Here is a 13,743-nt window from a genome sequence, read left to right on the forward strand (position 1 = left end):
TTTGGCTGGGGGACCGGTGTCGCTATTGGTATCCCTCTGTGTGAAGGGGGATAAGTGATGTCAAACTGGTCAGATGAACAATGCCGACCTCTCTTTGTTGATTCATCGATGCTGGAGAGTCTGTTCTCCCCTATCCCTAAGTGGGCGAGCTCTTCCTCGAGAGCTTCCCCGAAGCTAGAACGGTTGGTTAACGTTTCTTTTTGAGGAAAATGTTTTAGTTCCAAGAGAGAATTGAAATGTCCAAGATCGGCGTTGCGTATGACTGTACCGTCATGAGCCAACGGCTTCTGGCTGATTTTGTTGCGAGATACTTTGAGCCTAAGCCTGGGCTTGATGGGATTGCTGGAGCTTCTATTAGGGACTGTTGAGGAATCATCACCTTCCCTTTGAAATCCTGCGGACTGGGATGATCTCAGTCGAACCTTGAATCGTGAAGGGCTCACTCGAAGCTGCTGGTGAGAACGTGGCTCTGGGGTTTCATCGTAAAAGAAAGACTTCAAAGCCACAGTGCTTGCATTGGGCTCCCGTTCGACAGATACGGCTGTATTGACTGGACTGGAGTACAGCAAGCCTGTAGAAACCTCGGTCTCCGTTGGAGAGGTTCCATGAGGCGATTCGGTCTTCAGTGCCTCGTCGGGTAACGGAGGCAATGCTTTCATCAGCTGCGGGATACTGTTCGTCACTCTGAGTTGCTTGGCAGGAGAAATAGGGTTAGGGGAGAAGATAGGCATGTCGACGTTTGCCCTCTGTCGTCCTGGATTGGGGAAGGTAGGAATCGAGTCCTTTAGGACAATAATGTCTGTGGTTGCAGGGTTTCGGCGATGACGACCTCTCCCTGCTCGTCCTTTCGTTGCCATGGCGTACTCTTCTAGCTGGGACGGTCGGTTTTCAGGGGGTGGAGGCGCTGGCATTTCTGGAAAGCCTTCTCGGAACTGCTGCTCTCCTTGACAAGCAGTAATGGCTTCTTCTCCATCTACCTCTTCATCATCCAATAGATCAAGCTGCCCACTTTCAGAGAGTTGAGCAACAGAACCACGCTCAGTCAACATGGAATCGGAAGAATAGTTGTTCATGTAGGGACCGCATAGGTGCATCAGATGTAGACCCAGAGTATTGGGCTCGGCACCCAATGTCTTGGAACGACGAAAAGTCTTGGGGCTGAATGGGCTGTGAGTGTTTTGACGGATCGAGGGCGATTTCTAGAAGCCATCGACTTCAACTTGTTCCATCAAATGCTGTACATCCGCAGGTGGTGCCGAGCTTGAATGCACACGTCTTGCATGTGCCAAATCATTTTGAGAGTAAACGGTGATACCGCTTCCAACTGAAGCACAGCGAGGGGATAGAGCCCCTTCATGTGCAGGTTGGTGACTTTGGGCTGCCTGCTGATCTGCCTTGTCAAAATCTGCATCTGACTGGAAATTTGTGTCCTTTTCTGACGGAGCTTCAAAGTGATCTGTTTGCTTCGGTCAGTACCGATACACCGAGATTTTGATCGCCTTACCTTTGTTGGTTCCACTTGAATCAATGGTAGCAGGGGTATCCGAATCGTCTGTGGTCTCTGTGCCGTCCGTTCTTAGCAAGAATGGATGTCTGATGCCCCCTGCCCTCTGAGGGATTGGACAAAGAGGACCAGCATATTCCTGTTCGTATGGGGCCTCCGTTTCGAACTCTTCGGTGTAATCGTAATAAAACGAGCCTGCCGCGCGTGATGGCGGCACATTGGTATTCAGTGGCATTCCTTGATACATCTCCACAATGGACGTCAAACTGGCCGACCGAATACTTTGGTCGCTGGAGCTTGTCTGTCGGTATTGAGGCCGTGGACCCCAGTATTGTATTCTGCTTGGTGTTCTTGAACGACTGGGTCCTGGGCCATACTGATATGGTCCAGGAGATGGATGTGAGGGCAACGAAGGTGTCGATCGGCTGAACTCAGGTCGCATCGATAAGGGAGGATACTGATGATGGCTGCGAGGGCCTCTGGGTTTATGAGACCAATAGACAGTACGCTGTTGCCACGGTGAGATACTGAACAGAAGAAAGAGATGCCGGGCAGACAAACCTGCGAGACCCTATCAATCCCAACCATCCTGCTGTAATCAATGACTCCGTTGTCCGACATTGCGGGAGAAGCAGGTCGAACCCCAGGTCTTCTCAAGCGTGTTGGATATGGATATGGGGAGCGAGGGCGTTGGAGGCCACTTGTGCTTGGCAGACTCTGAAAAGTACCGGAGGATTTGAAGGACGGTATTCGTCTTGAACTACACGTTGTCAAGGAGTGGGAACGATAACCATCCTCGGAAGAGGGCGACAAAGATCGAGTGAGAGATGGATGTGCCGATGAACCATAGAGAGAAATGATCTCGGATGTTGTGTCTCGATACGAGGGCAGCGATTTGCGGTCATCTCGACCAGGGTCATCCTGAAAACCTTTGGGATGAGAGCGAGAAGGACGCTTCTGTACTCTAACTTCAGGCCTCGGGCGTCGAGGATGGCGGTGCACAATCGAAGGAGTTGGAGGCTTGATGGAGAAGATGCCAATATCCCCAGTTTCGGTGGTCGTCTTTAGCATGCTCTCGAGGGGACCAGGAGAGCGGAGAAGAGCAGAAGTCTCATTCAGACTCTGATACGGCCGACGTAGCTGGGGAGGAGACCGCAACCTGGAGATGTCACTCTGTCTCTCGTGGGCTTGATAGGAACTGTGGAGCGAGGTTTGGCTGACCGATCTGTGTCGGGAATCTTCGAGATCCATGGTGATACATTGACTTCTCGATGTGCCGAGACTTGGAGGCATATAATTAACTGAGGGATATGCGAATGTTCATCGACGACAAAGTGACCAAGAAGACCAAGAAAGCTGGAGTAGGCGATTACAAGCCAAAATGACAGGCGTCACAGGCAGATTGAAACACATTCTCCGGGAGAAGATTGGCCAGTGGAGGAGAACTACGGGTAATGGAGAGGCTGAGGCATTCATTGGGAGGCAGGAGCAGAGAGGCAGTTTTGGAAGGAGCATTTGGTTGACTGGAGGTTTCCAGCAGAATACCTGTGGTCAATGGCACTTGCCATTTTCGTCGTCGGGCTCTTTTCTGATGTTGAGGAGCAAAGGAAGGAGCCCGAGAGCAACATTGACAGATCAGAGAACAGCAGTGACAACTCAAAGAGCCAAGAATCACAAGATCACTTTGACAACGCAAAGCTCCATGACGCTGCGTGTTGCGTGGGTGTGCAGAAGGAGGACATAACCCTTCATGCAGGAGGTGGGTCCAAGCTGCCATGAAGCCATCACCGTCGCCGAGGAGTTCCTCCCAAGTGGCAGGTTCCACAATTGAAAAGAGTCATTTTTGCCAACGGCGTAGGATCGGCCATGCACTAGCCTTCAGGGGAACTCTGCCAACCCAACGACTTGAAACAATTGCTGAAATGAAAGGCCACACGTTACCTTCGGGTTTGAAAACTCTCAAGTAAAAGAGGATTTGTTGGTCAAATCAACGGGTCAACAATGCTTGGTGAGTCGAATCAACGTCGGTGGCGCCTCACCCAAACGCCGTCCCCCCTGTCATGACCGACAGGATGGGCGTCATCAAGCATTCGCTACGCTTTGACGGGGACATTTGTGAAGTGGTTGTCGTCTGTGTCTGTGCAATCACCATCAAGCAGCTCTCTTCACCGCTGAGTCTTCACGTGCAAGTTCGAGTCGAGTCCCTTTTTTTCCATTTGCTGAGTTGTCACGAAACAAAAAAAGAACCTTACCCTTCTCCCGAGACATTCCCGTGATCTCCCATTAAACCCCCAGCCCAGCCCGTGGAGGGTAAGGACCGGGACCCGCCAGGCGAGACACACTCATTTCTTGGGCAGCAAAAACGACTCCCTCGTGGACGGCCTCGACCGAATGCTTGTTTTGTCAATGTCGTGTGTGTAGCGTGACTCATTACCCTCCATGTCCATAAATAAAACACATTGTCTTGATTGTTGCCCTTGGCAAGGGACATGGCCTGGGTCTGGACGGGACCGGAACCCCGTACCGAAAACGGGTGGCCGCAGAGAGCCGAAGTGAAAGACGAGGGAGGCATCTGACTCGGCAACAGGGTTTAATTAGCAGGGCATGGGGCTTGTGGCTCTTCTGGAAGCGCTACCACCCAAAGCGCTCCAGGATGGCCGCTCTTGTCAAGACGGCTCCCGATGTGGCTTGCACCGTCGACGAGTAGAGGGTCCCCCTTGGCCAACCCTGGGCCACCCTTCAAGATTTTCCGTCCTTGTGGACAAGTCTGGCCTTTCAAGCCTCGCATCCAACTGGCCACCGCCGTATCCCCGCAGTCCGTGCTGCCCACCATGGCTGGGTCCACGCGGTGTCTTGTCCAAGACTAGTCAGGGGTCTATCGCTCACTTGTAGCGCCATCGTTTGGCGCTCAAAGGTTGAGCTAATGCCGGATGCACATGTTTGTTAAACTGGGGGTCACTTGATTTTGAACAAAAGGGAACCCTCTCGCCCGGTCGCCCATGTCAAGTCAAGTCAAGTCAAGTCAACAAACCATTGTCAATAACAGACGCCTTCTTTCAGCCTTTGACGACTTTATTCCCGCCCTTCCCGTGTCTATCTCGTGGCTTTAGACTCGGCCCCTTCCATATATCGTGTCTCGGGTTCCCGTTGCCTTTCCCCTCTTCACCCACACCTTTGAACCAGGACAATCGACACCTTGGAATCTCGCCCGTCTCGCCACAATGGAAGACCGGAGGCCCATCCTCACTCTCCCGCTCCCCATCCGGGAACCATATGATTTTCAACGTCCCCAGACTTCGCTCCGGAGCCCTTCAATACGCAGTCCCCGGTTCCGTGAGGACTTCGACGCTCCCTTCTCCGAGGCCATCATGAACGCTTCAAGGACAACCCTTGCCACCGATACCATCAGCTACCCGTCTACCGGAACCAACAGCCGAACTAGCATTGGAGATAGCGAGCGTCCGTCACCTCTTCGACTTACCCATCGCAATGCTTCCTGGGAGTCGGAGACCAAACGTCGAGCAAGAGTCAATGACCGCATCCTGGAGTGGGCCAAGAGATCGTGGGGCGCCGTGCGAAGCCGCTCCAACTCCAGCTCCAACAAAGGCGACTACTTCGACAGCCAACCCGCCGCAAGCCAAACCAGTGTTGCCACATCTCCATCAGCAGACGACATTGCCTCAACAGAGCTAGACGGTAGTCGAGCAGCTTACACGGTCACCACAAAACAGTTGACATCAGAGTCGAAGTAATGGATTGAATTCAGTACCCGAGCACCCCCATCTAATTGCTCATGGGGTTGGATGAATAATAAATGAGTTAATGCGGCGTTGGTGGTGTTAGTCTTCTCAGGTCCAACGACGACCATGACGAGGTTACAGGCTTGGATTTAAGGATTGATTAGGTGGCATGACCCCAGATAGAGGCAAGTCCTCAACCAGAGGCGAGACCTCAGAATACACCGCCGCCAATAATGAAAAGGCGCTCTTGTTCTCTCTTTGCCCATTGAATGATCTTGTTTGCCCCTTGTGTTATTGTGGCCCTCGAAACATTGGGTCCGGCCACGCAGTAGAATTCAAAGACTGGGGTTATCCAGGCCAAGGACGTCGCATCATCCCCCACAGAGTGTAACACTTTGAGATGCGAGTGCTTTGCGTGTATTGACGCATGTAGTTCGTGATACACCGACATCAGTCTCCTGCGCTCAACTAGCTCGGTGAAGCCGGGGTCCAATGAGGCCATGCAAAACTGGACGTTGGCCCGTGACTTGTACAAGAAATGACTGACCTGGCTGCCAGGGGTGATTTCGTGTATCTTTGGGCGGCCAGCGCGGGTGGCATTCTGAATGATAGCCAGAGTTCCATTCTTAGCAAGTTGCTGGGCCACATTGTCCCTCATCTGCTTGAGTTCGAAGAAGCTCTCGCGATCGGCACTGATGAGAATCATGGCGATTTCCTCATCCGCTGATCGTCCTTGTGCGGCAGCTGGGGAGCTGGCCTGCTCTCCAGATGCGCCATCAAAGAAGCTGACATACATGTAGAGATAACCTTTGTTGTTAAAGGCGGGCAAGCATAGTGGAATCCAATTCTCTCCACCCCCTCCCTTAATCCCATCACTCTCAAAGAGCATGTTGAAGATGAGTTGAAGGTCGCTGGGGTGGAGTGAATGACGACGGGGCCGGATGACACTGACGAGTTTCCCGCCAGCCACGATGAGGCCGTACAGTAGCTTCTCGGTCCGCAACTTTAAAAAGGTGTTATTTATAGCAAGCCGCTGAGATTTTCGAAGCTTAAGGCACTCTAATGACCCGAGGAGTGCAGAGGGTGAGCCTTTTGTAAAGGTATCAGCCAGTGACGACAGTAGAGACTCGGTCCCTTGCAGTGGCTTCCGCAGATCGGTTGATGGACGGTTGGCAAAGATGTGAGTTAGCCTGGGCAGTGTCAATGTCGACAATATCTGCATGTAGAGAGCTTCTAGCTGCGCCCGCAGCTGTGCGTCACTTTCGCCCAGCTTGCTGATGGCGACAAAGTAGAGGGGTCCTTCGGTCGAGATGACAAAACGAGTTTCTCCAGCGGAAAAGGCTTGCAGGGGGTTCTTTGCGCCCTCGTAAAACGAAATGATTGTTTGAACCACGCCCATGGAAGAATTGATGAGGCTCAGATCTCCATGACGACTCCAGATGGGCTTTCCGGCCGACGACAGGATCAGGTAATGTTTGAGTTTCGACTTCCAAATGCGCAATCTCTCTTCGTCTCCGGAGTCGTCATTATCATTCTCCTGGATCGGATCGAATTCATGATGAAACTCGTTCAGCTTATCGTCAGCACCTGTCCTGCTCCTTTCAAAGGGTTGGACGGTGGCTGACTGGGAGCGAAGCAAGTTCCAGGCTGGGCTTTTCTTATGGAGCTCCCCGGCAAGCAGACTGGCAATATCTCCGGCAGGTCGCATGGTCGGTGCAAAGCTCATGATACTGGCGGTCTCGTCCGCCTCACCGCTGAGGCTGCTCTCATGTCGACTAGGAGAGGCATGGCCGCTATCGGCTGGACTCGGTACAGAATCGGGACCAGGAGTCGGAAACGTTCCACGAGATCCATCTGGAAAGGAGAGCGTCTGGACTTCCACGGGAGTTATTGCTGTGACCGCCTGTGCTTGCAGTGCGGACGGGTCCATGGTGGCACTCGCGGGCGGCCGTGGTGGAAGTGGAGGACGGTAATCATCATCCGTGGGGGAGATGGATGCTGGATTGGGTCCCATCTCGACGGGTTCCATGATAGGCGTAGCTCGCTTGTCGCATTTCCAGGGGATCAGCCGTCTCGATGGTGGAATTGAGGAATATTCAGTGCAGCTAGATCCCTACGACCGGGCAAGCTTCCACGAAGGACGGGCGAGGCCATTATGCCATCTCGGACAAAGTTAAGGTTGACGATGGTGGTATCGGGGCTACAAATGAGGAGAGAGATCCATCAAGGCTTTGGGCATGACGCAGCCACAGTTGGGTCATGGTCATGCAGTTTGGAGGGGCTGTTGCAGCCTTGCGCTAATGAGCCCCGTGTTCAGAGAGCTTTGACCAATCAGCGTCTCCCCCGTACTCAAAGCTCCGCTGATTTTCAAGGTAGGTGCGGCTACGGGGCCTTTGGAGCTGCCGCCTGTGAAACGTAGCCTTCTGAGGACCTACAGACTCGAGATTACGTCTACGCAACGTCCAGCGACCAAATCAACTATCGTGCGCTCTGGTTGCTAGCGATGCCTTTTGGCACTGTCGCCACTCTTCAGGGAACTCGATGTTCTCATATTCAACTTCCATCCCAATAGTCCACAGTCATGGCTCTTGAGCCCGGGGCCGGTCGTCGCTCAGTGTCCCCCGATAGCTCGGGACGAGATTCACCTATTCCGCGACAATGGCGGAACCAGCTCGGAGGAGGTACGCATGCGCCATGGCTTGCTCGAATCACCAGGTTCGGTTGCTAACATGCGGTGGATAGAGGAACACCCAATCAAGGACAAGTCCTATCGCAAGTATGCCCACGGGATTGACAAGGCGCTCGTGTTATTCGAGACAGCTCTGGAGGAGTGGGCAGACTACATTTCCTTCTTGAACAGGCTTCTCAAGGTGCGCATCGATGTCCTATATTATGTCTATGAGAATCTAATGGTTACCAGGCTCTACAAGCACGTCCCAAATCGATCAATGCCATCCCTTCCAAGGCCACCGTTGCGAAACGACTCTCACAATGCCTCAACCCGTCCCTCCCATCCGGCGTACACCAGAAAGCCCTGGAACTATATAATCTCGTCTTTTCCGTCATTGGCAAAGATGGCCTGTCAAGAGACCTCCCTCTATACCTACCCGGACTGGCGACTGTCCTCTCCTTCGCCTCACTATCCGTTCGGGCACCATACCTCGATCTCCTAGAACGTCATTTTCTTGGGATTGATCCCCGGTCACTTCGACCGGCTATGAAGTCCATCATTCTTGCCTTACTACCCGGTTTGGAAGAAGAAACAAGCGAGGACTTTGATCGAACACTGCGCCTGGTTGAGAGCTTCAAGCATGTCATTAGACCAGCTCATAGCGAAGCAATCACCGAACAGCACTCAACAGGGGATGCATTCTTTTGGCAATGCTTCTTCTTGGCATCCATTACCAGTCAGAGCCGTCGTTCAGGTGCCCTTGCATATCTCGTGCGATATCTGCCCCCGTTGGGTCCACAGGTTACACCCGATGCGAACAAGTCAGCGACCACACAAAACGAAAGTGCTGAAGGAACTCAGGGCAAGCTCGCATCTGTCGTGACATCTCCCGAACCGGGTCTCTTGTTGCGCTGCTTTGCAAGCGGCCTCTCTGATGAACAGTTGCTTATCCAGCGCGGCTTCTTGGATCTCTTGGTTTCTCATCTTCCCCTGAATTCACATGTCATTCAGACTCGAGTGAAACCTGTTGATCTAGAACTCCTTCTCAAGGCTGCGGTCGGTGTTGTCACACGCCGCGACATGAGCCTGAACAGACGCTTATGGGCCTGGCTTCTTGGCCCAGAGCCAACCGCGGAACACGAACACGGTCCTGAAGGTCCGCAGAGTCCTTCTGCCGAGCATCATGCGTATCTAGCTTCCAAGACCAGCCACTTTGAGGAATTCGGTCTCCAACCATTGACAAAAGCCATACTCCAAATGATCAGGGGTACCTCACAGAACACAGCGAGCGAGCGAGCCAGACCCTACAGGATATGTCTTTCACTAATGGATCGGTGGGAGATTGGTGGTTTGGTTGTTCCCGAAGTATTTCTCCCAATAATCGAAAGTGTGCGGCGTTTCAAGGATCAAGCTTCGACCAAATCCGAGTTCAATGAGGTCGTGCGAAGCGCCAGCGTCTTCTTTGATGGAATTGAGAGTGGCCTCATTTACGGTGAGATTGTCGGACTTCTTGCGCAGGCCCTGGGCCCTGGCACTCTCAGTTTTGCGGAACGAAGTGACAAGCTCTCGCTAGTCAACTTCATCCTAACCAACTTCAACGTGCGAGAGGAAGAAATGATTACTATCCACGCCCCTCTGTGTTGTTTGGCAGCCCTTGCAATGCTGGAAGACTCCAAGGGCCGCTTAGCATCAAACGACAGTTCGACTTCTTCATCCCAGTCCCTGTCCAGCCAAGCTCAAAATGTCGCCATATCACTTCTAGAGATTATCCCAGAGAGGGTATTCCCAGAGCATGCGGAAGGCGAAGGAAATCATGAGTCCCCTCCAACAGTGGATGTGCTCAAGAAGATACGAAATTTCTATGTCAATGAGCAAGGTAACATCGAGGCATCGCCGCCACCTTTCAAACCCCTGGACATTGGACAAATGATCTTGGAGAAAGCATCCCAGTTTATTTGTGAAAACCTGGACTCGCCAGCAACTGACCTCGGCATTTGTGTACGACTCTTGGTTCTTGCAATGCACAAGACACCCAAGACATATCCAGTCAAGGAAGCGCAGCTCTTGGAACTTATGCATAATCTGCTTGATCAGCAAGAGATAGTCCCCTTTCCATCCTTCGCGGCGATATTGCAGCTATCGACACAGCTATACTATGCAGAGAGGATCGAAACCAAACAACTCTCGCGCTTAGTGCTCCCTCTAGTGCGGCAGGCTTGGACATACCTCTCTGCGTCTGAGCCGAAATACCATGTGGAGGCGGTGCGAGGTTTATGGCAGCTGCAGTCAGCCTTGACGCCTTTCAATCGCGATATCGAAGCAGCTTTGTCTAGCCTCGTCATCTCCGACGACATCAGATACAGTGGCATCATTGAGCCTGTTGATGAGGGCCGCGCACTCGGTGTCCTATGGTCGCACACCCTACAAGACAACGCTTCTTCAGAGCGACGAGGCTCAAAGACGCCGATGCTTGACATCAAGACCCTTCCGCGGCTCGCTGGGACAGACAACTACGAGATCATGCTCACACAGCCCCTATTCCTGGTTCTTGATGCTCTTCAAGATGATCGCACACAATTGTACATGACAGTGAAGTCGTGGCTGAACAGCATGCTGGGGATTGATCGGTGAGACTCGTTGAGCTATACAAAAGGGACAACCAATGCTAACTTTACGTAGACTTTTCCTAATCTTCGTGTCCAAATTATGCGAGATTCCCTTCCTTCAGACTCTGACGGAAGCGGACGAAAAGATGGAGGAGGAACCACCCATCTTCACCGAGAATGATGATTTGGAGCTCTGCCTATACTATCTGCGAACTCTTTCAAATATTCTCGGTTGTGCTGCGGAGATTTCATGGAACGTCTTGGCCTCGAAGCATGTCTCATTCCATGGTCAGCAGATGCAAATCAGCTGTAAGAGAACCCATCACGTACAAACTCCTGCTCCATACTGACGACACGACAGCTGGAGGAGAGGAACACGAGATGACGTTGCAGGAATTCTTCATTCGTGTCTGCATGAGATGCATCAGGGGCAACCCCGCTGAGAACACTGACAAGGACTTTGAAGCTCGCGTCAATCAGCTCTATCGGTATTCTCTCACCCTTTTGCACAAGTTCCTCCTGGGTCCTTTCGCCGCCCCCATCTCAAGGTTCCATCTAGAGAACGTTCTCATCGAGCGTCTCTTCAAGTCCCTGCAAGGCTCTGACGCCCACGTACAAGTACTCCTGCTTGATGTGGTCTATGATGCCCTCAAGCTTCGAGATATTCCAGCTATTGAGGTTACCCCGTCGCCCATCTCCGAGAGGAGACCATCCGTTTTCGACCCGAACCGAGGAAGTAGGCCATCTCTCTCCGGGGCGGATGCTCGGCCGGCTATCTCATCACCACCACCTCAACTACTTCAGTGTCTTCAGGATGGACTAAGCTCGCCCAACAGTCGGCCCGTCCTGGACAGTTGGGTTGCTTTCGTTGCTGAGTGCTTGCCATTTTACTCAGAATCCATCTTCCAGGTTCTCATTCCGCTGGTCGAGACACTATGCAGAGAGATTGGTACAACCTTTTCTAACTTGCGAGAGACCTTCGCATCTACTTCGCTGTCTACTGGCATTGAAAAGTCCTCTCCTGAGTCTACACTGATCTTCCTTCTCAACGGCCTTGAACAAGTTCTTGCACGGGCTCATGAGCAGCTTCTCCGGGAGGAGGCTCGGACACAAGTGGTCAAGGGCCCAGACCAGCCTCAATCCATCTTTGGAAGCATGGTTTCGAATGTCTGGCAGTCAGATGCCCCCCAGTCTCGGAGTGCTACGGCAAATGATCGCTTGACTGTTCACTTGGCTCTCCAAGACGCCGTTCGCATCTGCTACAGAATTTGGACATGGGGCCAGGGTGACGATTCCACCAAGCAAGATCAAGGGTCTTTTGGGTCGTTCAACTACACCTCGTTGCGAATGCGGAATCGTTCGAGGCGCCTGCTGGAGCACCTCTTTGCCGCAGAGAACCTAGAATGTCTCGAGACTGTCATCGACATCTGGAAAAACTCGACCGAGGGTTCACAGTCAAACCAGGTCTTCAACCTCCTGTCTGCGCTGGAGGCTTCTCGGCCAAGACACTGCATGCCAGCATTGTTCAATGCCATCTACCGACGAACCAATCCGGCTACAGCCGATCCTGCATCGAAATCAACAATGACAATATCTCTCCATGACACAGATCTTGTCTGGTTCCTTGTTGAGTACGCTAGGACATTGGACGATGACGCTATGGATGAGATCTGGCAAGACTGCATGGTCTTCCTCAAGGACTTGCTGACGAACCCCTTCCCCCATCGCCAAACACTACCAAACTTGCTCGAGTTCGCAGCCATTCTTGGAGAGAAGGTCGACAATACCAATTTTGGAGAGCAGCGGAGGATGCGAAGAGAACTGGGAGTAAGTCACCCCGTGCAATTGTTGATGTGTTTACTAACTCGTGGCTAGGATACGTTCCTCAGATTGCTCACTGCCTTGTTTACGACCAGACCTATGACTTTCACCGAGCCAGCGGCCCCGAGTGGTGTCCTTGAGAAGATCCCCAAGTCTGATTCTAACCACTCACTCAACGGGGCAGCTGAAAGCGCTGACGATGTCGTATCCATCCTCGCCTCGATCGTGCCAAACCTCAGCAAGATTCTCGTCGAGCCTGACAGGGTGCTCTCTGCCGCTGCAACGATATCTACTAATGTAATCGGGCCAACTCTACGGGCCAAGGGCTTTCCCGACATCGTCTCCAAGAGCACCATGCGACTTCTTTGGGAACTGTCGAGGTTGCACAATAACCAGAAAAACTGGAAGAAGGATGTCGGCGATGCCTTTAATGACTCCAAGTTCTTTGGCATGAACCTAGCGTTGGCAAAGGACGATTGGCTTCCGCTGTTGAGACAATGGACTCTGACGGACAAGGAAAAGATGTCCGAGATCGTCGGCCGTATTAGCTCTCCTTCCACGGCCGGTATCGTGTTTGGTGTTGGAGCCACATCAGCTCGACTTGAGGCTGATCGCAAGACACAACTCAACCTTCGCAGGATCGCCACTCTGATTCTTGCGTCGGCCGAGGACGCGTTTGTTGCTGACCTCTCGGACATCTTTGGCAAGTTGGCCGAGCTTCTTGCCGCCTCATCAACGTCTTCGCCATCGTCCACCACCCGAGGGGATATCTACATGGTTTTCCGCGCTCTCGCCCTCAGGACCAGTGCCATTCATCTTGGCATGTTGTGGCCGGTTGTCAACGCTGAGATCCACGCGGCTATCTCTTCAGTCGTGGCCCCAGACAACAGCCCTGCGTCTGACACTTACACCAATGCCTCCATCCTTCAGGCCTGCAAGCTTCTCGACCTCTTGATCTGTGTGGCGCCTGATGACTTCCAGCTGCATGAGTGGCTCTTCATTACCGACACCATCGACGCTGTCTATCGGTCATCTACCTATCAACCTGTCGCCCTGGTCGATGAACTGTCTGATGAACTTGGCGCCGCAGTGTCCAACTCTGGCTTCCAGCTTTCTTCGGTTGTAAACCCGGTGGCAAGCGGCTCATCCCGAAGGCCACTGCTCGGACTAGGTGGCATCAATGACGATGTCAGCCTCGAGAGAAAGGACGAGCTGGTGGCCAAGGTGCTCCGGCCCTTCTTTGGGCAGCTCAGCATCTTTGCTTTCGAGTCTACGTATGCAATGGGCCGGCTCGACCGGGAGACGTGCGTCTCTGGCTTGTTGAAGGATCTGTTTGATGAGCGGAGTATTGTCAGGGCTCTATAAAAAGGGGGGTTTTACTTTCACGGGAGGAACTGGGTC

General features: G+C 52.7%; 2 protein-coding genes across 2 annotated transcripts; one reads left to right on the top strand and one right to left on the bottom strand.

The window, feature by feature from the left end:
* Positions 1-5,455: 5,455 nt before the first annotated feature.
* NECHADRAFT_78990 (uncharacterized protein) lies at positions 5,456-7,174 on the bottom strand (the record flags this gene model as incomplete). The annotated part of the gene is made up of 2 exons (XM_003052082.1): positions 5,456-5,996; positions 6,039-7,174. 2 exons carry the CDS (start codon positions 7,172-7,174, stop codon positions 5,456-5,458), a joined length of 1,677 nt encoding a protein of 558 aa, XP_003052128.1.
* Positions 7,175-7,825: 651 nt separating this feature from the next.
* Positions 7,826-13,707, top strand: NECHADRAFT_78991 (uncharacterized protein; the record flags this gene model as incomplete). Its single annotated transcript, XM_003051632.1, has 6 exons — positions 7,826-7,925; positions 7,987-8,114; positions 8,165-10,542; positions 10,595-10,830; positions 10,883-12,348; positions 12,397-13,707. 6 exons carry the CDS (start codon positions 7,826-7,828, stop codon positions 13,705-13,707), a joined length of 5,619 nt encoding a protein of 1,872 aa, XP_003051678.1.
* Positions 13,708-13,743: the final 36 nt, after the last annotated feature.

This window comes from Fusarium vanettenii, assembly GCF_000151355.1.
Source record: "Fusarium vanettenii 77-13-4 chromosome 4 genomic scaffold NECHAsca_3_chr4_2_0, whole genome shotgun sequence".
Classification (NCBI taxonomy): Eukaryota; Fungi; Ascomycota; class Sordariomycetes; order Hypocreales; family Nectriaceae; genus Fusarium; species Fusarium vanettenii.